We start from the raw sequence: 27,564 nt of genomic DNA on the forward strand, positions 1-27,564 counted from the left end.
AGCAGTGGGAGTTACCAGGTTTACTAGCTGGCAGTGGTATTGAGAAACACGGTCTGTTATCTCTGCTTGCTGTGAGATTGCAGCTGACTGTCCCTTTAACAGCTCAGGAAGGGGCTGCACTAGGAGGAGGAGGAGGGAGCTGCCTCTGTCTGGTTTGTTTGCAGACGGATCTGCTTTATACTGCGATCGCCCTGATCTGTGGATGTGCTGGACATGTAATCACTGGCTGCCTGCACAGACATGGACCGGCCCAGAGGGGACCCGGGACAACTCATCCATCGATCCGTGGACTTCAAGAGCCAAGGAGCACAGTGCTACAAGGACAAGAAGTACCGGGAGGCCATCGGCAAGTACCACCGGGCGCTGCTGGAACTGAAGGGGCTCCCGGGGGAGCAGGACAGCGCCGGTGACACGCAGCAGCAAGTGAGGATAACGGAGGAGCAGAGGAGGGCGGTGGAGAGTATCGAGGTGGATTGTTACAATAGCCTGGCAGGTGGGTGATGATGGGCATGATGCTAGCCTGACATGTCAGATCTGTGGTACTCTGCCCATGTTACTGGAAGTGTGTGATCATCTGTCAGTGCCAGCTGGGAACACCTCTGATATGGTGGCACTTGTCGGCCTATAGTAAAGATGATGGGCACCCATACATAACAAAGAATAATGGACCCTGTGCAAAAAAGCTGCCACTCCTGCCAACCTCCAAGGCAGCTGTCATGCCCCTATGCAAAAATGACTAGTTATGTTTCCGGGCAAAAGTGGCTAGCTGTGATGCCCCTTCCCTGGGCAAAAGCGACTGGCTGTGATGCACCACCCCCAGACAAAAACAGCTGGCCTCCTGGGCACAAGCAGCTGGTTGTGATGCCTCTCCTAGGAATATTGGCTGCCCAACTCCCTCCTTGGGCAATATTGCTTGCCTCTTATTATCCCCCTTTCCAGGAAAAATTGTCTGGCTGTTACCCCCCCCCCCTTTTCGTGGCCAAAGTGGCGCTGGGAGTGGTGTGCCCCATGGGAGAGGGCAACTGTGCTTGGTGCCTCTTGTCAAGACCTTCTGTATATGGTTCCCCTTCTGGTAAAAATAGCTGGATCATATGCCCCTTTTGAGCAATTTCAGAGAGGAAAATGTCTCCATATATATATTTTTTTAATGACTAGTAAAAAAGTACAGATGCAATCCCGAGATATTGTTTTATACCAACGAGTAGCATTAATGACCATCTGAGGAGAACTTGGTGAATGTTGAAGAAGAGCGGTAGACCTAGTGTGACTTGTAGCGTTGTGATGATGCCCGGGCTATCCCTCCCTTTACATTACCTCAAGTGAAAGATTGACGGTGTTGTGTGGATGGGTCCTTGTACCATTATAGTTATAGGTGCCCACAGTGTTGTGAGATAATGGGTGATGTAGCATGGCCTACTACAAATTACGCACTCTGTGGGTGGTGTTGGTCCAGCTGCCCACAATTTGGTTAATAAATATATATATTCTCTGTTCACAATGGGCACTATAATGTTTTGTGGAACCCGTTACGTACAAGCATTAACTGAAATAGTAGGACTCCTCTCCGACGTTACTACAGCGAACCTGATTCCACCTTAGACCTAACAAGACAATCCTACCCAAGCAGACATTTGAGTAGGGTGTCACTCCGTATTGTTGGCAGGATCCTCTTCCTTCACCAACTCAATGTAAACCCGATACCCCTATGACTAAATCCTCAGTGGATTCCTGTTTGCCTCCGTTATGGAGCGTTGTGATCTGACATGAGTAATTCACCCCCGCATTAGACCACATCTCCCGGATATGTCTATATAGTATTGTTCAGTGATTATGCAAAATTTGTGCCCTAGAGGTGCCCTTATAGTAGTTATTCCAGGGAGATCCGATTTCTCTATTACAAAAGTAAAGACGAATACCCTACGTTTATTGGCTTTTATTTATAGGAAAACGTTAAATGGGAACGCAGTGCTAAAGTAACGCAGCCACATAATTCTTAGGATTATGCGGGTCCCGGCAATCAGACACCCACTGATCAAAAAGTGATGGCCTATCTTAGTGACATACCATCACTTTATGAGATGAAAAACCTTTTTAGGGCCTGTTCCAGACGGCCATAATGCAGGCACATTTTAGTGATTGTACTACGGCTGCGATACACAACTCTCCATAGCGTTCTGTGGTGATCCCGCTTAGGTTTTGTAGAGGCACAGGAGGTCTGGGTATTGCAGCCCTAGTAGGGATGCTAAAATGTGCTCGCGTTATGGCCGTCTGAAAGTGTGCGACCTCAGAATAAACTAGTGGGGTATTTGAAATAGGGTTTTAAAAAAAAAACAGACAATTGTTGCATCTATGGTAAGGCTGGTGAAATCTCAGGAACCAGTTAATTCACCTTTTACTTTTTGTTTTTTCTATTGATTTACTATAAAAGTTCTTATTTCTGGGCTTCTAAAAAAATGTGGTTTGTTGAGTGGTGTCGTATGATCAACCTAGTTTCCATTAAGGATCTATGGTGCCAAGAGAGTTCCATGCAATCAATTAGAATCCATTGGCACAACCATGTTGTCACGGTCACAGGGTATGTGGACGCATCTATACAAGAGTCTCTGGCAGTTCGTAACACAAGGGTACCTGAAATAGTACAGACAGTGGCCGAGGCTTCAGCACGGATGGAGGTGGGTGCAGCAGGTTGCGCCAGGCGGGGTGGATAACACTATACGTGGCAGAGGACACTGGACATGGCAAACGACAGCAGGTGCAGTAGGACAGGACTCCAACACTAATAGGCTCAGGAACAAGAATACAGCACGGGATACAGGTAGCAGGGCACGGGTAACAACAGGAATGGGAAAACACTAAGGGACCATTTGCAAGACTGACATGGGATACACTAACAACGCTCAGGCAAGGATCAGAAAGGCAGGGCCCTTCTTATAGTCCAGGAAATCATGGGCCGTTGATGATGATGATTTCCACATGTCCATGCGCTGGCCCATTAAGGCTGGGCACGAGGGTGAGTAAACCCAACGGTCCGTGTATTACTTTTTTTTGTGACTGCCGTGTAATTCTATATAGCAGGAAAGCTGCTTCCCCAGCTATAGCCACTGATCTTCTCATCATTGGTGGAGCTGCTTTAGGAAAAGGGATGGTTCTGATGATTTGAGTTTCGTTAAAGGAGTTGTCCCACCCTTAAATATCATATCATATTAAAAAAAAAATTGAACACTGTTTATCATTTACAGGCTGTTTAAAAAAACAATCCAATGAAGAGTTATGACATTTACTTAATAAGTATGGGGTTCAAAATGTATAGTATTGTGCACATCTACCTAATAAGCTGAGTGCTGGTGAACACACATGCACACCCTCTCTCTCCAGCAGTCCCTTTCCCCACAGCCATTTCTCTGCATAGTGATTCTCTGTTCAAAGTAGAACAACCAATAGAAATAGCTTTCTGCCCTCCTTGTCAGGGAAGGAGCAAAGTCTCTGCAGTATCATGGCCGTATATCTGAGGAGACTCCATTAGCAGGAGAAGTAGAAAGGGCCTATATGGTTCGTTGCCAGAGTGGGAAGGAGACTTATTCTGCTCAGAGCCCCCAGCAGTACAGATTAGCAGCAGCACCAAGGGGAACACATGAAAGCAAATACTGATTAAAGAAAAGTTGTTGTTTTTTTTCTTATATGCAAGAAACAATGGTGGGTATTTAAATACAGCATTTCTGGACTTTTTGTATAAAAAGGAATCGTGGGATAACCCCTTTAAAGAAGAAAGTCTGGTTACTCCCAGCCTCACTGTTCTAGATTGTTTTCTATTGATGGCTATGGAAATCCTTGCTTCCGGGCCTTTAAAGAGTCAAATAGGCTTCTGGTGTGGTCTAGGTGGCTCCTAAAGTCTATATTATTTTGCATATCCACGATCGACCTTCCATATTTTTAACATACACATTGATTTATTAATTATGAACAAACCGGCTATATTATGCCTACACTGGCATAGTAATTGGTAGCTGGGCACCATCCCAATTTTGCAGTATAAATTGTATGGAATTATTTTAAAGTTGTACACCCGCAGCTATCACTGAGTAGGCAGCTGTTCTGCATGCCCGCTCCGACATCCCGGCACCTGTTTCCACCTGTAATTTGTGATCCAGACGCTCTTCTGGTTCTCTGAGCAGCTGTTCTTAGTCTTGGACATAAAGGCTGGGTATGGGATGGCTCTGCTCTTAGATGTTGGTCAATTTTTGCTGCAGATGCACACGATTCTTCCAGTGTTTGCACAAGTTCCTATTTTTGGAGTGACAGCTGCTCCTTGTTGGCGCCACAGTGAGATTAAGGCTATACTTATCTGTAGGTTGGTCATTGAGGAGTGCAGTGAGTAGATGGCATATTCTGCGTGCCACAGTGAGGAACAGCTATTGTGTGATGTTCAGGTCTCGTTTCCTTTTAATGGGGTTCAGTGACTTTTTTTTTTATGGGGTGATTGTCCGTTGTAACACGGTATGTTTCCCTCAATGGTGTTTTTGCATTTACTAGTTTACACTAGTATTCTTTATACATTTCATACTTAATAAGTTACAGTTTCGTCACCGTAAAAACTGCCGTGTAACCTAGTTCTTACAGTAACCATCTATATATCAACATAAAAAAAAGAAACCACACAGAAACAAAGGCCATACCGTACATATTCATCTTTATTCAACTATGGGCATAATAATATCCATACAAGAAGCAATAATATGGGAATACACAACCAGACTAGTGTTCAACCGTCAGTATACATTGCGAGCGTACATGTGACGGTTCACGCATTGAAGACAATGATGCTATTTCCAACTGTAACCAAATATCAATGCAAAGCACGACCTCACAAGCATATCGGGCAACGTTACTTAAAACAATAGGCAGGAAATAAAGTGCAAAGCCATATGTAGTATCAAGTTACCCATCAGGAGAAACCCTGCACCCCAACACGTGATTCGCCGTCACACTCTTACGGCTTCATTACATGACCCTATGATTGGTCTGTTCTCTACATTATTTTATTTATTAAGGTCACATTCACATCTTATCAACATGGGACATGGGTGTGACTGTAAGGGGTTATTCTATTTCTACGTACTCAATCTTGTACTTGCCTTAATGCTGTACATTAAGGCTAAAAATGGAGCATACATCACGCACCCAACACTATCCACGCACCCCAGACACACAACTCGCTGCCAGCACCTACAAAATAATGGTCCAATAGGTACTCAACAGGCACACGCTGATCTCTAGCAGTCAAAGGGTTAACAATCTCCAAGGAAGGCCTATGGATTCTGTAGAGTATACATATTAATGTTTTAAGCTTTAATATAAAAAGTACAAAGCTTATAAAAAATAAAGACACAAAATAAGATAATACAAACAAAACACGCAAAACAGTAACAAAATAAGAGGAAGAAACAAAAAAAAAAAAAGACCTAAAATCTGTCACGTTCTTAGAATTTCCTTCTGCTTCCTTGGAGGCCGGAAGAAACCAGGTTTGCACATCTCGGACTTGGATTTAAACCCCAGAACGTGAACTACTATTATATTTTGCAGTCCTAGTCCTTGATTCAGGCTTTTAGAGATGCCCACTAGTTCATTAGATAAATTAGGGGTTCAGGAATGGACAGTGAGGTGATAAAGTGGGGAGGACTACGAATATTAAATAGGTGATTGTCGTTTTATTCACCTCGCTATAATCCCTTAGTGCTGATGAGGAGATGGGTATTGGCCAAGCTTCTAAGATTTGCACAGACAAGTCTTCGGTGTTAGTGGGGGGGACACTATGTCTTCCCCAAACGACAGCCCTAAGGCCCCCTCCACATCACCTTTCCCTCATAGTTATATGTCGGGGGGACTCATTCATGTTCACGTTATGTCGGAGCCATATGTCAAGGGTATACTTTGGGAGGACCTCCAATGTACGGCTGTGACATATCCCACTGTAAGATACATCGCCCTCAGGACCCCATTGAAAAAAGGGTATGTCGCACAGTATCTTTTATTTATTTTTATTTTTTTACTGTATACCTATGTCTGGAATAGCATAGTCTACCATTACTGAGCTGAATATTTATACATTATCCATCCTGCCGTCCGTTCTCCTGCAGCAGGTTACTATTTTATTTTCTTCTTATCTGTTATATTGTGTCTTTTATTTTAAACTTTGCAGTGTTTCTATTTAACACTTTCTTCCATCTACTGTTACTAAATATACAAAAGACTTCGCCTTTGTATTTTAGGATAAAAGGTGTAAGAGACGCTCCTGGGAGGGAGCTGACACATCACGAGATGCACTGCAGCGTACGCTCAAATCTTAAGGTTTCAAACTAAACTACAAGCTTCTGGCAGGGCTGGACAAATCCCAGGATCTAGTAAGCCAAAGCACCGTGAAATTTGCTCCCTAACTTTTTTTTAATTGTTTTCAATTAATGACTATAAAAAAACTTCTAGCGGTCTAAAGGCGCTTTGACACGGGCCAATGAACACTCGTCCCTGAACCTTGCCCTGTGTAAACAGGGCCAGGATCAGCCGCTCATCGGCTGATCTGTTAGTTTTTGCGGCCAATGAAATGGTCGCTAGTCTGCAGCACATCTCCCTGTAAACCGGGAAATGGGCTGCCATCATAATGGAAATGTATGAGAATAATCGTAGTCGCGATCGCTGATCCCCCCCCCCCGTACATAACCGATCATTGCTTCTTGCGAAAAGAACAAATGAGGGCTGATCAATGAGCTGTCTCGTTTAATGGTGCTCGTTTTCACGGCCCTTGTAAAAGGAGCTTTAGTCCGCTGACGTGCCCACTGTTCTGAGGGTGCGCTCAAATGAAATGTGCACATTGCTCTTTGTTGAAGTTCTTCTGACATGTGAAAGGTACAATGAGACGGAAACCAGCTAGAGTAAGGGGAAGGCCACACGGACACGGTCGCAACGCGGCCAACAACCGCGCTGGCACTTTGTAGGCACGGCTGTCAAATACCTTGTTAAGGAGTATTCTGGTTACATGCTCATGCGCACTCCATTCATTCTCTATGGGAGCACCGGAGATAGCCAGGTGCAGTGTTCGGCTTTTTCCGGCGCTGCCATAGAGAATGATTAGGGGTAAGTTGTTGTAACCTGCAAAATCGTGCGGCCATAAAGGGTGTAAAGATATTGTTTACCCGCATTAACGTGTGGCCACTAACAGGCTGTTTGACAGCCACACCGAACATGGTGCCGGCGCGGTTGTTAGCCGCGTGGCGACCATGTCAGGGCCGCTCCGTGCGGCCTTACCCTTAGATGCAACAAACTTAGTAAGAGCCGCACACCTCTTTAATAAATTTGCATCTTTGTCCGTGTTCTACTGACAAATCATCAGGAGCTGGAATATATTTCCGCTATAACTTATACCAGTTTCTTCAGCTGCCTCCGCTCACTCTATAGAAAAGTGTCGAAAACGGCTGAAACAATTCAAAAGTCTGTATTTTTGTGACTTTCTAGCCATTTGCAACTTTTCTACGCCAGAAAACTGTTGTAGAAAAGTTCATAAATTCCCCCCACTTACCTAGTGGTCCATCCGGTCTGCCCGTGTTGTATGTATATTATCATGTACATATGATATTGTTATACACGCATGCAATAACGGTGTCTGTATGTAGTAAGCTGAGGCAGTCAAGTCTACTGTCAATGGTGCACATAAAACCGCCTTATACCGAGTAGCCATCCAATCCTGCTACCATCCGTACTAAAATAAGAGGAAAGCAAGTCGTAAGGCTCTATTCACATCTGTGTTGTTAATTTATGTTCTGCTCCATCAAGGTTACAGAACAGCGAATATTACGGTAGTGCCGGATCCCTCACATGATGAACCCAAACGGCGCCCAACGGGGTCCGTTGGTTTTCTGTCATAACGTCCATCGTTTTACCGAATCTCTGAACTCCAGTGCAGGTGTGAATACAGCCTTTGGTCTCAGCGTTGTTATTGTATTATACGCCATCACTAAATGGTTAATTGGTGGAGTACCCCAGCTGCAGGGTTGTCCCTAGTCCTCGGGGATAGTGTCAGTCTGCCCCACCTTGAACAATATATTTTATCTTCACAGAATATATTTTGGGTTGTACAGGATTAGAAAAAAATGTCTGCTCTCCTCCAGAAACATTGCCGCACCTGTCCAAGGGTTGAGCTGCAATACTGTAAATAACCTGTTGATAGGTGTGGCACTGTTTCTGGAAGAAAGCAGGCATTTTTTTCTAATCCTGTACAACTCCTTACTATTTCTGTCTGTAGGGCGTTTAGGTAGGCCTGGCGACTTTCAATTGTGACTGCTTTATGTTTTAGGACAAGCTGCGGTCTTCGGCAATACACAATTGGACAGCTGTATTACATTATGCCTATTCTAGTGTCACAGCTTTCAATCACAAATGGCAGATTACATCTGTGCCCCACATAGGTAACATTTTGTAGACTGCTCTCCCGGGCTACGATGCCAACGTTTATTTCAGCCGGCCTGTAAGCATTCTCATTGAATGTAGCAGCATTGCCTCAACAACTCTTGTATAATTTAATGGGACTATAACTGAGGTCTTCTGGCAGGAGCGGGATCAGGACGTTCTGTAACCTGTCTGGACCCGCTTCACATCAGGAATAGGTTTTCTATAGCTGAGGATTGGAGCAATAAATGGAAACCACGCAGCAGAGATGTATCCTGTCCTTTCCTGTGTTGCAATGTTCTCCTCACATTTCCTGCCTGTCAGGATGCCCCTAGGACAAATACCACAGCAAAGGAGTTCCTGCAAGATCATGAGAAGTCCCACCTGCTTCCTCTACGTTCCACAGAGACATGAATTGTTTTCAGTGATCTCTGTTTTGTAGATACAAGTTAAGCCCCAAACACACGACCGTGCCGGTAATCACAGTCCGTTATTAAAGGCACAGCCGGCCGTGGACAGTCACCTGCTATGCTTTCATTGCAAGTATAGGATTTCTACAGCCCGGACATCATATACAGGAAGGTGTCTGTGACCAATAGAAATGAATGGGTCCGTAATTGCGGACAAATTACGGTCGTGTGTATGGGCCTTACACTATTTTATTTATTTATATATATACACACTACCGTTCAAAAGTTTAGGGTCACTTAGAAATTTCCTTATTTTTGCAAGAAAAGCACAGTTTTTTTCAATGAAGATAACATTAAATTAATCAGAAATACACTCTATACATTGTTAATGTGCTAAATGACTATTCTAGCTGCAAACGTCTGGTTTTTAATGCAATATCTACATAGGTGTATAGAGGCCCATTTCCAACAACCATCACTCCAGTGTTCTAATGGTACATTGTGTTTGCTAACTGTGTTAGAAGGCTAATGGATGATTAGAAAACACTTGAAAACCCTTTTGCAATTATGTTAGCACCGCTGTAAACAGTTTTGCTGTTTAGAGGAGCTATAAAACTGACCTTCCTTTGAGCTAGTTGAGAATCTGGAGCATTACATTTGTGGGTTCGATTAAACTCTCAAAATGGCTAGAAAAAGAGAGCTTTCATGTGAAACTCGACAGTCTATTCTTGTTCTTAGAAATGAAGGCTATTCCATGCGAGAAATTGCCAAGAAACTGAAGATTTCCTACAACGGTGTGTACTACTCCCTTCAGAGGACAGCACAAACAGGCTCTAACCAGAGTAGAAAGAGAAGTGGGAGGCCCCGCTGCACAACTGAGCAACAAGACAAGTACATTAGAGTCTCTAGTTTGAGAAATAGACGCCTCACAGGTCCTCAACTGGCAGCTTCATTAAATGGTACCCGCAAAACGCCAGTGTCAACGTCTACAGTGAAGAGGCTGCTGGCCTTCAGGGCAGAGTGGCAAAGAAAAAGCCATATCTGAGACTGGCTAATAAAAGGAAAAGATTAATATGGGCAAAAGCACACAGACATTGGACAGCGGAAGATTGGAAAAAAGTGTTATGGATAGATGAATCGAAGTTTGAGGTGTTTGGATCACATAGAACATTTGTGAGACGCAGAACAACTGAAAAGATGCTGGAAGAGTGCCTGACGCCATCTGTCAAGCATGGTGGAGGTAATGTGATGGTCTGGGGTTGCTTTGGTGCTGGTAAAGTGGGAGATTTGTACAAGGTAAAAGGGACTTTGAATAAGGAAGGCTATCACTCCATTTTGCCACGCCATGCCATACCCTGTGGACAACGCTTGATTGGAGCCAATTTCATCCTACAACAGGACAATGACCCAAAGCACACCTCCAAATTATGCAAGAACTATTTAGGGAAGAAGCCGGCAGCTGGTATTCTATCTGTAATGAAGTGGCCAGCGCAGTCACCAGATCTCAACCCCATAGAGCTGTTGTGGGAGCAGCTTGACCGTATGGTACACAAGAAGTGCCCATCAAGCCAATCCAACTTGTGGGAGGGGCTTTTGGAAGCATGGGGTGAAATTTCTCCCGATTACCTCAGCAAATTAACAGCTAGAATGCCAGGGCCCCCCATAGCAATCGCTTGGGGGACACATGGTATCACAGCCCCACATAATTTTTATGATTTAAAGGTTGCTGGTTTGGTTTCTTCCTCCCCACCCCTCTTTTATTATTACAGTTGGTATTTACCTGCATGGGTCAGGTTCAGGTCAGCTGTACAGGAATGTACGAGCAGGTTCTGGAATTTTCCACCTTGCGCTCGTGAAGCCCCCGCTTTTTACTGATTGGATAACGAGCAGCAACGGCGGTAAGATTTCCTGTTTAAATTCTGGTGTCCGGCAGTGTTCCGGGCCGTTTGAAGAAGATTCAAGACAAGCCGCGCCCAGCCCTCCCCTTTTTTAAAAGGGCTTCCCTGTCGCGATGTTTACTAGTGGGGTTTAGTCTCCCAGCTAATGCTGGGGGGACTTGGTTCAATAATTTGATGATGATTGATTAATGAATTTTCAATAATTTTATGGTTATGTTGGATTGAATTATTTATTCTTGGGTAACCCTTAATAAACATCGCGGCCTATATTTCCAATTATAAAGTTGTGGTTGTCATTTATTTGTATGTTTATATGTTGGGGTTTGTGTTACCATGCCAAAGGTCTGCAATGCTGTAATTGCTGCAAATGGAGCATTCTTTGACGTAAGCAAAGTTTGAAGGAGAAAATTATTATTTCAAATAAAAATCATTATTTCTAACCTTGTCAATGTCTTGACTATATTTTCTAGTCATTTTGCAACTCATTTGACAAATATAAGTGAGAGTTTTCATGGAAAACACAATTGTCTGGGTGACCCCAAACTTTTGAACATTAGTGTATATAAGGTCACAAATTCTGGAATGCGTTCATAAAAACAGTCAAGTTGTGCAAAACCATGTGGACAAAGAAAATAGATTTTGCATGTTTTGGTTTCGTAATGCTGACAGGGCAGCTCAACCTGGACTTGGGAACGTGTTTTCGTCATCTATGCAAACTATGCGAGACGATTGTCAACAAACGCCTAAACCTCCCCAACAAGGAACCCCCAGCCTCAAAGAATCCATGACTGTTGAGACCCAATGTCTCCTTTTGTTTCACTGTCCAGTTCTGGGGAGAGGCATCTGCCTTCGAGGTGCCACCAATATGACCACCAATGTTCCTAGAGAGTGGTGGATGACTAAGCTGGCCACGACAGGATCAGAGGGATATGACGCGGACACCTGCTGACTGCAGCACTTATTACTACCACGTAGCTGGACTTTTCTGGACACCAAATGCGGCAAATGACCATTTTATTCATTAGGGAGTCAGAATGTCTCTTATTCAACCACCCCTCCCCCGCATTACAGTTCCACATATTCCTTATGTTGCTGTTCTGGATAGTATGTTGGCCGGCCGGCCGCCCAGCAGACCTGGCATCCTCAGTGGTCGACATGTCACCCCCTTCAGCTGTTTTTCAAGATTGGGAACAAACCATAATCTGAATGAAATATTTTATTGGATATTGTTTCTTCTCTTTGAGCCGAGTTCTGCAGTGTGGTGGCGGCTTTGTGGTCCGTCTGCATTCAGACATTGCCAGAAATCTTCCTATTGACCAAATCTTTACAGAGATTCTAAACTGCAATTGGCTTTCCTTCACGTTCAATGCTGAAATGTCCCATCTCAAATCCGGCAACTGTTTCTAATGGGCAGAAAGGACTTGTGTTTGCCAAATAAAATGGATAAATCAATGTAAATTCTTTGTCGTTTTCTGTCTTTCCTTTGGGGGAACAGGAAGTTCATCATTGCTCTGCAAGCTCTTGCCATGACCCTGCCACCCTCCTGCCCCAATTACTGTGGGTTACCAGTTCCCCCACGTCATTCTAAATATGGAGCAGGGAGCTACCTTCAAAATGGTGGCTAGTCTGTGTTCTCAAAAATATTTCTGGGACCAAAGAAACGTTAACGCTTATGTCGCACAACGGAAGTTTTGCACAGTAACAAACCCAGCTCTGCTACATATGTTTGTTATTAATTTAAATAAGGCTATTAGGCATGATCCTTGTCTGAATCTGCAAGTGATGAGGCTAGTGCATTGCGTGATATTGACAAACGTCTAGACTATCCATAGAATAAAACCATGTAACCCCCCCCCCCCCCATCTATATCATTCTCCATAATATGGCCTTAAAGAGGCTCTGTCACCAGATTGTGCAACCCCTATCTGCTATTGCAGCAGATGGGCGCTGCAATGTAGATTACAGTAACGTTTTTATTTTTTAAAAACGAGCATTTTTGGCCAAGTTATGACCATTTTCGTATTTATGCAAATGAGGCTTGCAAAAGTACAACTGGGCGTGTTGAAAAGTAAAAGTACAACTGGGCGTGTATTATGTGCGTACATCGGGGCGTGTTTACTACTTTTACTAGCTGGGCTTTCTGAAGAGAAGTAACATCCACTTCTCTTCAGAACGCCCAGCTTCTGGCAGTATAGATCTGTGACGTCACTCACAGGTCCTGCATCGTGTCGGCCACATCGGCACCAGAGGCTACTGTTGATTCTGCAGCAGCATCAGCGTTTGCAGGTAAGTAGCTACATCGACTTACCTGCTAACGCCGATGCTGCTGCAGAATCATCTGTAGCCTCTGGTGCCGACACGATGCAGGACCTGTGAGTGACGTCACAGATCTGCACTGCCAGAAGCTGGGCGTTCTGAAGAGAAGAGGATGATACTTCTCATCAGAAAGCCCAGCTAGTAAAAGTAGTAAACACGCCCCGATGTACGCACATAATACACGCCCAGTTGTACTTTTACTTTTCAGCACGCCCAGTTGTACTTTTGCAAGCCTCATTTGCATAAATACGAAAATGGTCATAACTTGGCCAAAAATGCTCGTTTTTAAAAAATAAAAACGTTACTGTAATCTACATTGCAGCGCCTATCTGCTGCAATAGCAGATAGGGGCTGCAAAATCTGGTGACAGAGCCTCTTTAAGTGTGGTCCGAAAAATAACTAAAATCTTAGAGGAATTTATAAAATGAGGTTGTGTCCCAGGACCTTGGAGAGCTCGTACAACGATGAATACGATCTAACCTCTTTCTACCCCTTCTATTGCCCGTTTCACTACTGCAGCAAATGGGATAAAATGGTCACAATCCAACGGCAGCGTGTAATCTTCAAGGTAATGCCGCTTATCCTATTATGCTCTTTAAATTCCAGATTGAGTTTGCAAAGCTGCATCAGACGTTAAAGCTCATTGAACACCACTGATGTTTGTTACCCGGCTGCAGAACTCTGCCAGTAATTGTATGAAAGCACCGGATGCGCACAATGAGATCTGCAGATCAAAGATCTTTTCATTTCATCGCAGCTATAGTCCTTTCTTTGTCTAAGTATTCTGTATGTAGTCAGGTGGCGAGAGAATATAAATGGTTCAGAATATAAAAACGACTCTTAACCATGCTATTATATTAATGACAAATATGTACGAACATATTTATTATTATAAGTGTAAGGCCTTATTGCAGCGTGGCATGCGGAGTCACCGTGGATTCATAGGCAATGTGTGTGCCGCCATATGGCGCTATAATGATATTGCCCCCTAGAAGAATGCCGATCGCCGTGGTGTCCTCCAATATGAATGGAGTTGTCTGTGATGAGAAACCCCCTTTTAATTGATACTTAAGCTTCTGCCATCACACAGATCTGTAGCGTCAAGGAATCAACTTTCCAAAAATAAAAGTAACCGCTATCTTCAGTGACAGCCGCTGTCCCCCATGACAGACTCTCCACCTCCACAGTCTAGCATTGCCTCTATCTATCAGCAAGTGACATCTCCACTGCTTTTAAGAGCCGCAACTGAATATTTGTTGCCAGACAGATGATGCGGGCACACAAAGAGCAACCCATAGGCACAATGATACCACAATGGTAACTCTCTTTGTCAGACTGCTTATTTAGTATGAGTAAAATACTGGTCATTACAATGTACTTTCACTGTCTTGGTTGCAAAAATGCAGCGGTTAGAATTTGATTGAGGCGTTGGTAAATGTCAACCTTTAAAGGGTTTGTCCACTACCGGACAACTGATGACCTATCCACTAGATAGGTCATCAGTAGATGATCTGTGGGGGTCAGACACCCGGACCCCGCACCGTTAAGTCGCTCCGGCTGCCTCGGGCACCGGACATACAAGCCAGAGGCAGTTAGTTCTGGCCACGGAATAGTGTCCCAGCTGCAGTACTGCAGCTCTGCTCCTACGCTATGCTATTTACGGAGCCAACTGCTTCCGGTCCGTACATCACATAATGGGCAATAACATCCGATGCCCGCAGGCCACCAGAGCGGCTGATCGGTGCGGATAGGTATACTGACGGATAGGTCATCAGTTGTCCTGTAGTAGACAACCCCTTTTAATATACTATTCTGTTTTTTTAGCCTACCATGTGTACTTCAGTAACTTGAGGATTACAGCTGACTTAAGACAAGCACGATCTCTGGATCAGAAACCAAGTGGTATTGCGGTGTATAAAACTTTAATGTATGTTTTAATGTAACACTTCTACATTATGAAATATTCATTTAATTGTTCAGCTTCCATTAGAATCATTTTCTTAAAACCTAAAAGGAACCACAAAGCATTTTCTCTAAATTATAAGGTGTTAAAAATGCAAAGCCCCTCCCTCTCCAAAGGAAATGAAGAAACTTTTTGCAGGCCTCATGTGGAATCGTGTGGATTTTTCTTATTTTATTGGTGTTTTGTCTCTGTGTAGCTGCAGGTCTGCCAAATGTGAGCAGGTTTGTGTCTGTGCTATGAATAAGGCAGCTCTCTCTACCCTCTACCAGCAGGAAGTCCTAGCACCATTCCAAGCACCAATCAGCAGTTGACTTACTTCCATGCAGTCAGCTGCATCATGTAACCAAAGCATCGTCTTCATGCTTCTCAAGTTGGGTCAATTCTATTGGTGCTACTCATGAGAAGGGACATTGTGGTTTTTATTGTAAAATATATTTGCAGTGCCCAAAAATACAATGTTTTCATCTAAGGGGTTGAAGGTGTACGTAAATGTATAGTATAACTTGCATTTATTCCAGGGATTTTCATAATCTGTAGGGTCCACAACAACTGATCTGCTTAGAGTTGAGGAAGGTTGTCCCTATTTTTTCCATAAGAATGAATGAGCTAAATGAGCAAAATTGTTCTTTGGCGCCTCTTGCCACGGGGATTATTCTTACCATAGAGTATTTTTGTGACATAACGAAGATTTCACGTTTTCAGATGACCGGGAAGAAATCTGTAGTTGCCTTTGCTCCCTCATTGATCTATGTTTGTAAAGAAATGTAGCACCCTGTAATAGTAGGTTTGGATTGTTGCTTGCACTAGTGTGTAATTCAGATTCCTGTTTCAAGTAAGATTACAGGGTATTTCTTCCAAAATAATGGTGTATTTTTAAAATAGCTTTTCGTACAGGTAGGCAGACTGTTTACGGCTTATTCTGCGCTGGTAATGCAAGGGTCGCTTAAAGGGAAAACCGAAATCACCGGGAACTTTTTTTTTTTTTCTCCCGATACACATCTGTGCTAAAGGAGCTGTACAGGATTAGAAAAACATTTCCAAAAACAGTGCCACACCTATCAACAGTTTGTGTGTGGTACTGCAGCTCTAACCTATTTACTTCATTAGAGCTGACCTGCAGTACCAGATAAAACACGTGGACAGGTGAAGAAAGCAGTCCTGTTAAATTAATCCTATACAAACCTATTAAGTAAAAAAATAAGACTATTTTATATAGAATCTGGTGTCTAACTTTAATGCCCTTATGGTTTCCTTTCTTCACATGCCAGGTGGATTGCAGAAACTGGGCAAATGATCGGAGGAAAGAGACCACATCCAGTTGACCATATTAGGCTCTGTTCACATCTGCATCAGGGCTCCGTTCCGACGGAGATTTCCGTCAAAACGGAGCCCTGACTGACACAAACGGAAACCAGAGGTTGATTTCAATGGTGACGGATCCAGTGCCAATGGTTTCCGTTTGTCTCAGTTGTGCAGGGGTTCCGTCATTTTGATTGAATCAATAGCGTAGTTGACTACGCTATTGATTCCCGTCAAAACGATGGAACCCCTGCACAACTGAGACAAACTGAAACCATTGGCACCGGATCCGTCACCATTGAAATCAATGGTGATGGAAACGGAAACCTCTGGTTTCCGTTTGTGTCGGTCAGGGCTCCGTTCCGATGGAAAGCTCCGACAGAATGTTGGAATGGAGCCCTGATGCAGATGTGAACAAAGCCTTAGTCATTTTTTTTTTTATGAATCTGGTTTTAGGAAATCACCTCAAGGTCAAAACTTTTGATATATCTTTTTGTACCTTGTACAAGTGAACGTATGGAGTAAATTCCACGTGTCTATGACATAAGTTTTCTGCCACTGCTCTACTTCTCTGGCCTTCTGCTGGTACCCTAGCATGTAGAATTAGTGTAGCATATTCCCTATTCATGAACATAATGTATGCTGATAGATAAATCCATGGCCACTACTGGGCCTTGAGAAAGCGTGTACGCACGTGAAACAGCCGTAGGCAATTCCACATCCTGACCGAGATCTTTTTGTAATAAAGACATTTTTTGCCAGCTCCGGTGAGTGCCTCGATTATTCCTCTACAATATATTCAGCCGATTGTGCTACACTTTCGATGAGCAACTCCGTGGCAATTTACCTGCAATTATCCAAATAGAAAGAAAGCCATACTTCTATACTCCCATTCCGATTGAGCGGTTTTGGCAGTGCCAGCCTCCTTCCTTCTTCCCATTTATTATTATATTTACTACTGGGCTATGCCTGGCTGTACGTGGCTCATGGCTACATTTCCATTAGGGTTTTTGTTGTTTTAAATAAATATGTGGTCCAAATCTCCATTTCTTCACTGTAGAGCTGATTTAGGAGTTGTAGACATAGAGCTCCCTCTCTTTTTAATAAGAGTATTTTTGGCAGTTGTAGATTGTGTAAGGCTCTATTCACATTTGCGTTGGAGGTTCCGTCAGAAGCCTTAGTCGCAGACTCCATCATATTTGATGGGAAGAATAGCGCAGCACTATTCTTCACGTCAAAATGACGGACCCCATTATAACTTAGGGAGGTCGGTTGGGAGCCGTTGGTGTGCGACGGCTCCAGCACTTTTCATCAATTTTGTTTTTCTGCTCCTATGACGTAGCAGAATGGAAATGATTATGCAAATGTGAACTCTTTCTCTCTGACTTTCTTTTTAGGATGAGGGTGTTTTGTGTCAATCAATGGTTGACTGGAAGCTCCCTCTTAGGGTATGTTCGTAGGCTTCTTTTCGGCCGTTTTTCGGGCCGAAAAATCAAAAGCAGAACGCCTCCAAACATCTGCCCATTGATGTCAATGGGATATAGGGCAATCTGCTCCGACAGGGTGGAGTTTTACGTGGCCGGTTTGAAAAAACGGCGCGTAAAAAGAAATGCATGTCACTTCTTGAGGCGTTTTTGGAGCCAGTTTTCATTTACTCTATAGAAAAACGGCCTTAAAAAAACGCAGAGGAAAAACGCGAGCTTGCTTGAAAAACGGCTGAAAATCAGGAGCTGTTTTCCCTTGAAAAGAGCTCCGTATTTTCAGACGTTTTTTTGGCTAAGGGTGTGAACATACGGATGCAGGATACGAGAACACGCGATACAGGATACAGGTAAGGAACCATTTGCTAGACAAACATGGGTAGACACAACAATGCTCAGGCAAGGAGGAAGAGGGTAGTGTCGTTTTTTTTTGTTTGTTTTTTTATTTTTTAAAGTCCACGGTTAATAGGGATTGGTTAAAGAAACCCTGGTGAAGAATACACTGGTGCGTGCGCTGGCCCTTCTAAGTTTCATATTGTGTCGATTTTTTTTTATTTTTTATTTTTTTTTTATTTTTTTTTTTTAATGGACTATGAATTTCAGTGCAAGAAATGTATAACGCGCAGTATGTTTCTTCTACATGGGATCCTAGGAGCTAGGTATGCAACTGTATAGTATACAGTTTCATACATTGGGATATTTTCCTGCCATCTGTGGCGAATGTAATCTAACAACGCATTGTGAACAGATGTTATAGTGGTGGGGTAACTGCATTTTAGCTTACACAAGTACATGTAGAGATGTCACGGATTGTGTCGCCTCCATACACAGGCCGAGGCCACAGAAACTGTCTTCTTTTTTATATATTTCATTACCAATTATGAGTCCTTACAAAATCCGTTCATTTTACAGTCTGTGTGCAAACTATTATGTCAATTATATTCTCCAGAGGCGCTGGAGGTGACCACTAAACATATCATCAAGATAGTCATAAATTTTTTTATTTTCAACAAATATAAAAAGGCTTCAGAATCATGTCGGTCCGGTTCTTGTTCACGTGTGGTACATTACTGTAATTTATCATTGTAAGTTCAATACAGCGTAGGTATCCAAGCACTTAAGAAGAAGTGGACACCATGATGTTACCTACAGCACTTGAAAACGTGATAATATAAGAGACCAGTGAGGCCCTCAGATCTGACGACTTGTATAGTATATCTCAAGCCATAGTATAGTGTCCCACATCTTCCAGAAAATACGTTTGTCACCCTTTATCAGTCTGTGCCTAACAGTCTCCTTCTCCTCACAGCATGTCTTCTTCAAGCTGAGCTGGTGAACTATGAGCGGGTTAAAGAATACTGCCTGAAGGTCCTGAAGAAGGAAGGAGAGAACTTCAAGGCCCTGTACAGATCTGGAGTAGCCTTTTACCATCTGGGAGACTATGACAAAGCACTGTTCTACTTGAAGGAAGCCAGGAGTCGGCAGCCAACAGGTACAATAACTTAGTGATGAAGCAATGTAAACGTTAAACGGGTGTAGTACCACTTTTTCCCAGGCAATCTTCTTGACTCCAGTCTGAAGTAGCCCTGATAAGGCATGAGATACCTTTTTATATGGAAGTAAGTGAATGCGTCCAATAGATACTGCTAATCCTTATACAATTCTCCCTTCCCCTATATTTGCTTGGAATCCTGACATCTCACCTACCTCCTGACCTTTGGGCCAGTTTCTCCTCACAATGTTTGCTAAGGTTACATTCAGACGAGCGTGTGCAACCTTGGACATGAAAAACGGGCGTTTTTCACGTCCGAGGTGCACCCATGCGGGACGTGTTACGGATCCCCCATAGACTAGCATCTATGGAGGGATGCGTGAAAAACGCAAGAAAATTGGGCATGTCCTATTTTTCCACGGACCTTCACACCGGGTCAGGGAAACAGGGCCTTATAGAATAAAAAAAAAAAAACAGCCATGTATTGTTACGATTATTCCGGAGTACATTTAAGACAGTTGGCAACCCGCCCCATAACTGGTTGAATGATGAGTGACGTCTAAGAGCTGGTGTAATGTAGATCTATACCTCTTCAGCATTACATATTTCCATCATATCACAGCTGTCAGTGTCCCATAAGGGATAGTTTCGAGGAACCAGTTCATCTCCAGGCACGTTGAGCACTGTCATTATGTGATTCCCTCCTGAATGGATGGTGGATGACCAGAAAATAATCCTATACACTTTTATAGGAAAATATGGAATAACCTTATCCCCCAAATGTAAATGATAAAAAGCGTAGTTGCTTTGATGCTTTCATATAATCATATAGGTAATGGATTACATCCGAATGAATTTATAGATAGAGATGTTTAAAGGAAAACTCCAGCCATAACATTTTTAAAGGGGTTCTCTCATAGAGCATGTGGACTGATGTCTACATTTGGCCATGGCTTCCCCTGCAAAATCAGCCTTTTACAGAGGGTGCTGGGAACCGGACGCAGGGTGTCCAAATGATGGCCGTGGTGGCTCCATACTGAAAGGGTTTGTCTCTGATTAAACACCTTTAATCTTTCTTACCCTTTGTGGAGCTTAGTTGTCACATAATACATAAGGAAAGGAAGCCAACATATCTCCATGACACAGGAATGTGTCCGCTCTAACACCCACAAGCTGCTACTATGGTGAAACCATACTGTAGAGAAAATGCAAATCATCTGATCGCATATTTGACTGCGGTTTTCCCTTTATAAGAACTTTTTAATATAGAGCCCTGCTGTGTAGAAATCGTCCAGAACTTTGCTCCGGTTTTTTGTTTTCGCTTGCCTTCTTAATATGCACCAGATTTATCATCATGAAGAAAATAAGTTCTGCTAAAAGGTTACAGGGCCTAAATTAAAATAACATAATACGATAATGAACTGGAAAATCTGACTCCTTTTGTGCAGAACTCCATAGCAGGGGATGTCAGGGCTGCACGATAAACTTGTTGCTTCCACAAGGATGATCACCATTGACTACACGTAAATGTCAAATTACCACCAGTAATTCATCATCTAATATATATATATATATATATATATATATATATATATATATATATATATATATATATACACACACACTTTACATAAATTTAAAAAAAAAAAGCGCATCTAACCCAAGTGTGCACGTGTTCAGATTGTCAAAGATATTACTGATCTGTGTAGCTGTGGCTGTAGTCCCCTCTAGATCAGACAGTGCAGCACAATTTTTAGTTTTGGTAATGCTGCGTGTAAAGACTCGACAGGACTTTTGTCCGTAGCTTTGGTTACGGACCAATTCACTTCTATTGACCAAGGACTCCTTCCTGTATATTTACGGGAAGGTGTCTGGGCCGTAGAAAGCCACCGCATAAGATAGGACATGTCCTATCTTTTTGTTTTTTACAGACAGAATGTCAAGTTCCTGAATTTGTGTATCTAAGGGCCTGTTCACATCAGCATTTGCGGTTTCTGTTGCTCCATCAGAAGAGTAGAGTGACTGAGGTGTCTCTTCCGTTGCATGGAGGTTGTGTTAACGGAAACCATGCTGTACTATTGTGTTTGGTATTTTGTACTGGATCTGTGACTGAGGCCCCTGACGGAGAGTCCAACGCAGATGTGAATAGGCCTTAAGCCCACTATACTTCAGAGGACCACATCACTACGACCTTATCCACCTGGAGAAATGGTTATTTGAAATCCTGTGGTATATATGTTCTTTGAGTCTTACTTCCAAGGAAAAAAATATTTCGATTTCTGTGTTTAAAATACAAATATTTTGAGTGACATTTTATGAGAAATACACAACTCTGGAAATGAATTCGTACAGCAGGTCGTGGCCAGCTGTTCTTAAAGTGAAATTCCAGTATGGAGCGACCTCAAACATTACTCGAAAAACTCTATAACTAGCATTTTTATCGGGGTTATCCCACCGCTGAAACCCCCCACCAATCCAAAGAATGGGGCTTTCAAGTCCCCTGTATGAACTGAGTGGCAGGTCACGCATGTACCATTCATTCTCTATGGCACTTCGCTTATACAGGGGACATGGGGACTCCTGTTCTCTAGATTGGTGGGACCCCAGCGATCCAACGCTTATCACCTATCAAGTTCTCCACTAATGGAGCATGAAAAACGGAGCAGTTGTTCATAGAAACCAATAACGTTTCAGCTTCCATTAAAAATAGGGCCTCTAAAGAATGAGGTGGAGCATGATTGGTTTCATTCTGCTTATAGAGCCGGCACGGCAGCAATGGGTCATTTGAAGTTTACCACAATCTTGTAGGGCTACTCCGTGATTGACCGCTTTCCTTGTATAAGTGTGAATACAGAGATGGCTGACCATCAGTGATTAGGACCGCCCACTGGACTCCTAAGCCCAGAAATAACAGAGGTTTAAACTAATATATTACAAGTTATACTGAATCTTTTCCTACAAAAATATACATCCATCTGCTCAGCTTCCCTCGCTCTATAACACGCTGCCCGCGGATTAGTCTGCATTTTCAACGTGTCAGGCTTCTTTTAAAGTGACTTTAAACTAGAACTGCACATGGATATCGGATTTACTAAAGCGACTCAAACTATGGAAATAAAAATATGATTTTGTAAAGTCTTTGTATCCACTAGAAAGATCCATAACCATTAATGAATAGGATAATGGATGTGAAGGGCACCAATACTAACCAGATGACCGCTGTACTCTTGGTTGCTATGAGCGGACGCTGAATCCATGTGATCACATCTCAAAAACATATTTCTGAATTTTTGTTTCTTTTTTCCTCAGATACCAACGTCATCCGATACATCCAGTTGGCAGAAATGAAGCTCAGTAGATGTTCCCAAAGAGAAAAGGAGCTATCCTAAATAGGAGTTCCATTTGCCAATGGGGTCACATGACTGTTTCATCACTGCGAGCTGTGCGGGTCACGTGTCCTATCTCACTGACCAGTTCCACTGCTTTTTTGTTTTGTTTTGGGGGTACCTGGCTCGATGTATCTTTGCTTAAGTACCCTGAATCCTTACTGCCAAGAGGGCCAGGAGACTAAAGGACCTGGAGATGTAATATGTCGTACGTGTAATTCTGTGCACTGCTGCAGTGGACCCCGCCACTGGTTTGCATCCGCTAAGTGGAAAAGGGAAGGTTGGCGGTAAACTCTGCTGGGTGCAGATCTCACATAAAACCCTCAATCATTTTTTTTTTTATTTTTTTTAATTCTGCTTATGGTTCAAATTGTTGACATTCAAAGGGTCTACTGAAAAAACATTTCCAGCTTGGCTTGATTCCTCATTCACTTTAGACACTGCGAGCTATTTTTATAGATCTGTAATTGTTAGAAGCTTCGTGCCAATTTATGTGATGATGGAACGTGCAGAACAGAGGCAGGAAACGGGCACTTTGTAGATCGCTGCCCTCGCCTGATTACAGAGTATGTCCATGTGCGCAAATTGTCTCGACCTGCCCACATTCACATGGCCGTGCACTCACAGTCGAGCAATGATTACAGGGAGCTGCCTCTTGTTAACACTACAGTACATGGCATCCCACAGAGATGCAGAAGTCTTCATTACAACCTTTTTGTAGCTGAAAAAATATAGAGCGTTTCAATTAGGGATAGATGTTCCCGAGCTATAGGGCCCCCGCGGCCGGGCTCTCCGCTTCTAAGCTGCATGTTACAGTGTGTTGTTTGCGTTGAAGAATGACGTTTTTATAAACTAGACCACATACCTGTCAACCTGTCTTTTTCAGCACGGTCATATAATAGCCTGGGCTGAAGTTTATTAATTTGAATTAAAGGGGTTCTCCGGGAGAACATGAATATAGCAGAATACTAGACGTACGGTGTTGTGATATATGATCGGCTGTAATTGACTTCTAGCAGCAGATGATGTAAGGGTTTGGATTATTATTTTTTTCCATCTTTGGACGTGACATAAGTCTATAGGGATCTGTACGCTTATCTCTAATCCAAGGAATAGATGGAAGGAAACACCTCATGATCTCAAACTTACTCAGCAGGTAGATTTGGTCTCCAAGATCAGCACTAAGGGACTGAATTAGAACAGAAATAACAGATGTATCCAGCTAAATGTCCTACTCATTAGTGCTGTATCATGTCACTTTAAGGCCTGGATCACACATGCAGTTTTTGGCTCGTGTTTTTTTTTTTTTTTTTTTTAAGCCAAAGCCAATAGTGGATCCAAAAGGAAGGAAAAGGCTTTTTTTTCAATCCACTCCTGTGTTTGGCTAAAAAAAAAAACAAGCAACAACTACATCAAAACTGTGCGTATGATCCTGGATTAAGGGCCTATGCAGACGTTGCATTTTAATAAAAACATTTTTAACCGTGATTTGATGCATTTTTTTTGCTTCAGTTGCGGTAAAAACAAACAAGCGCATCGAGAAACCTATCAAATCGCAATAAAAATGAATGAAGTTTTTGGACGCGTTTCTTAATGCAGTTTTAACCACACCTTAAATGGGTTTTCCCCATCAGAGACATTTATGATGTATCCACAGTATGTGTCATAAATGTCAGTTAGATGCGGGTCCCACCTCTGGGACTCGCACCTATCTCTAGAATGGGGACCCCTAAACCACGTTCTGCTGTGTTGTGTCTGACGGGTGTGATTCCCAACCGTGAATTACAGAAACAACGTAGCTCGCTGAGATACGCTGTTTACTTAAGTCCCATAGAACTGACTGGTAGTTACGGAACCAGTGTAGCTCGCATGCTTTTTATCCATGAAAATTCAGTGTCAAGTTACAGCCACTAGATGTCTTCATTCCTGTAATCTGCCTCCTGTTGCCAAGCAAAATTCTGTCTGGTTACAGAGCTGAGGAGAAGGACTGTAGGAAGTGGGGGTGTATCAGTTTACTGGCTGGCCATAGACGTTTAAGGAGAGGTGGAGCAGAGAGAGGAGACGCAGGCTGCTGGTAAGATTTAGATCCCACCCCAGTGCTGGATTCTCAGCTGCACTGCTCTATATTACTGTATAATCTCCTCTCTCATAGATAGAGATAAGAAAACAAGACAGCCTCTTCTCTGTGTGCAGTGTATAGAAGACATGATAGCAGTTAGGCTCCGCCCACTACCTCAAAGAAAACTGAAAATTACAGAGAGAGCCTGCAGAGGGGACAACTGCTGAACAATGCCATATACACGTCCTATAATGGCTAGAAATAGTGTTAGCCACATATGACAGCATATTCTGAAAAGTCACCTGAAAGGTACGCTTTAAAGTCAACTTGGCATCAGTCAAATAAGGCCTGAAGTGTCTGCTGGGCATATACGCAAAATGGAAGTGTCAAGTGTTTCCAGCGCTATCCAATCCATCTGTGCTTTATTGATGTGGATGACTCCTCCATCATCCACACTCTTCTCCAAATCTTGTGCTTGCTGCGAAGTGGTGCATAGGGAACTCCTTCATGTGAGCAAAGGCTTCAGTTCCCTCTGCGCATGCTTTGGTCCACATTCCAGGGTAATCGCGGTTCACACAGACCTCCCCACTACAGCCACGAACGTGGAGCATAGATGGGGACCGGAGCATGCGCAGAAAAGAATTAAAGCCTTTGCTCATAACAAGGAGTTCCCAATGCCCGCACACAAGATTTGGAGACGAGTGTGGCTGACGCAGGAGGTGTCATCCACGTCAGTCAAGGAAAGATGGGTTGGCTTAGCGCCGAAAACGCCGGACACATCAGAGCTGAGTATATACGCTCAGGAGAAAATTCAGGCCTCATTGGCATATAGTGTGGGGCATTTTAAAGCTTTTTAGAGGGTATATTGTGCTACTGGGGGCAAAAAGGCATACGTAAAGAAAGGTGTTGACCCTAAAGGGGGATAAAAACAGATGCCCAGTTCCCTTTAAAAGGGACACTGTCGTCTTCTGGTGAGAACCCCTAAACTATGGTCACTGCCAGAACTCATGGTCCAGTACATCCAGAACTAAAATTAAAATTCCCGGCCACTATGGGCAATTCCAAGGGTTTATTGTACGAACTCCAGAAATGAATCATGTTTTGGCCAGTTACATACAAACGTGTTACCGGCTTCATTACAATTAGCTTTGTGCCTTTTGTATGATCACTGACATTGATGCTTTAACATATATCATCATACTAAACATAAGACAGTTTGACAGGTATGAGAAAGATAAAAGAATGACCTGCTGCATTGCTTTCTGGGAACCATTTCTCCTTCACAGTCCGTATAACACTGGTTGATATCTCATGATGTACCTGTAGCATATAGATAACTGTAGCTTCTGCAAAATGTAAAGTGAAATTGTCTTATTAGTGGTAAGTACTATAGGTGACGCTTTACAGCAAGCTGCGTTTCTGGAAGGCTGTACTTAAAGATGTGGTCAGCCATATTGATTATGTTATATTTTTAAAAAAATGATTCTAATTCAACTAAGGCATGAAAAATTATACAGTTATTTAATAATATTAAAGCTTTAATATATTTTCTTCCACCTTTAAAAGGAGTGTACAAATGGCTAATTTCTTAAGAGTTGTGAAAATTGAAAAGGTTGTCCTATAGTTTATCTCTTATGACCGGTGGGTACTAGGCAGATGGTGCCACCATTGATCAGGGACAAGTAGGTCCCAGTCACTGGCTTCAATGGAGAGGCAGCCATCCCACATTATTCATTTCAATAGAGAGACAGAGTTGCAGAACCCTCTTGGTACCTTAACTCATATTTCCCTACATTTTAAAAAGGTCATGTCCGCTCTTTCGATGTGTCTGTTTTAGTAATTGATTATATCCCCCATAAAAATAACCATTCTGAATGATGTTTTCTTAACTCTCCATTTTGCTGTTCCTCTGTTATTACTCATGGAAATGTATTAATTTGAGGACTGGGAGTCTCTCTTCCTCTTGTCAATTGGGTGTGTCCCTTCACACGACAACTGTCTAATCAGTGCCCACGTTGCCAGATTGTAATGACAAGCTGTCGGCTGATTCATACATTTTTACAAGGAATGGCACAACGCAGAGTGCTTAGAGTAGGTGCTCTAAAATTTAAATTACCAGACACAGGAGACGTTTGGGGGGGGGGAGACTAATTTTTATTTTATTTTTTTATTTTTTTTTATCATCAACCCGTTTAGTGGATGCAACATCATGGTGGTTGTTGAGGTTTATCCAGCTCTGCATTCACTCTCCAGTCTTAGGCACTCATATTCAGGGTGTCAAAAGTCGTAAAAAAAACACCCAGTAATAGCAGCTGTACTGAGATACTTCGTATTATTTTCACACCCCTGCATGCTGTAGTCTATGGACGCACTGGTGTCCATAGACTCCAGTGTACACAGCTCGTCCATAGACTGCAGTACAAAGGTTCATGTGTAAACAGTATATAGCCGCTGTTTCCAAAATGATGGCTTGGGGATCATGCAGGTATATAGCATAAATTACAAAACATACTAACACTACAAAACCCCTTTAGTCATCATTACACATTGTACAAATATACTTTCCAGACACCAGCTAGATGTTAGGCACTATGTACAATACTACTATGGTGTCTCGCGATATGTCTGGTTCATTGGTTTCATAAATTACAAGAATGAATTATTTTTTATTTTTTTACTTCCAAATATTATTTTTTTTTTTTAAGGGTAAGCCTCTTCTCCAGGAGTGATGTGTGTATGTATTAGATGCTAAATCTTGACAGTAATTCTTTTTCCAGAACTATGGTCATACATGAGAAATCTGAATTAAAACTTTTGTTTGAAAACA

At 42.7% G+C, this 27,564-nt stretch overlaps 1 protein-coding gene across 1 annotated transcript; it reads left to right on the forward strand.

Moving 5' to 3' along the window:
• Window positions 1–27,564, forward strand: TTC9 (tetratricopeptide repeat domain 9). Its single transcript, XM_075844826.1, has 3 exons — window positions 1–493; window positions 19,110–19,292; window positions 22,602–27,564. Exons 1-3 carry the CDS (start codon window positions 241–243, stop codon window positions 22,679–22,681), a joined length of 516 nt encoding a protein of 171 aa, XP_075700941.1. The 5' UTR covers window positions 1–240; the 3' UTR covers window positions 22,682–27,564.

The sequence above is a fragment of the Rhinoderma darwinii genome, chromosome 12 (genome assembly GCF_050947455.1).
Source record: "Rhinoderma darwinii isolate aRhiDar2 chromosome 12, aRhiDar2.hap1, whole genome shotgun sequence".
Lineage (NCBI taxonomy): Eukaryota > Metazoa > Chordata > Amphibia > Anura > Rhinodermatidae > Rhinoderma > Rhinoderma darwinii.

Bases quoted from the DNA above. Each gene is read 5' to 3' on its own strand.
- TTC9 (XM_075844826.1), top strand. From the start codon at position 241: ATGGACCGGCCCAGAGGGGACCCGGGACAACTCATCCATCGATCCGTG. The intron at 494-19,109 runs GTGGGTGATGAT...TTCTCCTCACAG, and splicing joins TTGTTACAATAGCCTGGCAG to CATGTCTTCTTCAAGCTGAG. The intron at 19,293-22,601 runs GTACAATAACTT...TTTTTTCCTCAG, and splicing joins CAGGAGTCGGCAGCCAACAG to ATACCAACGTCATCCGATAC.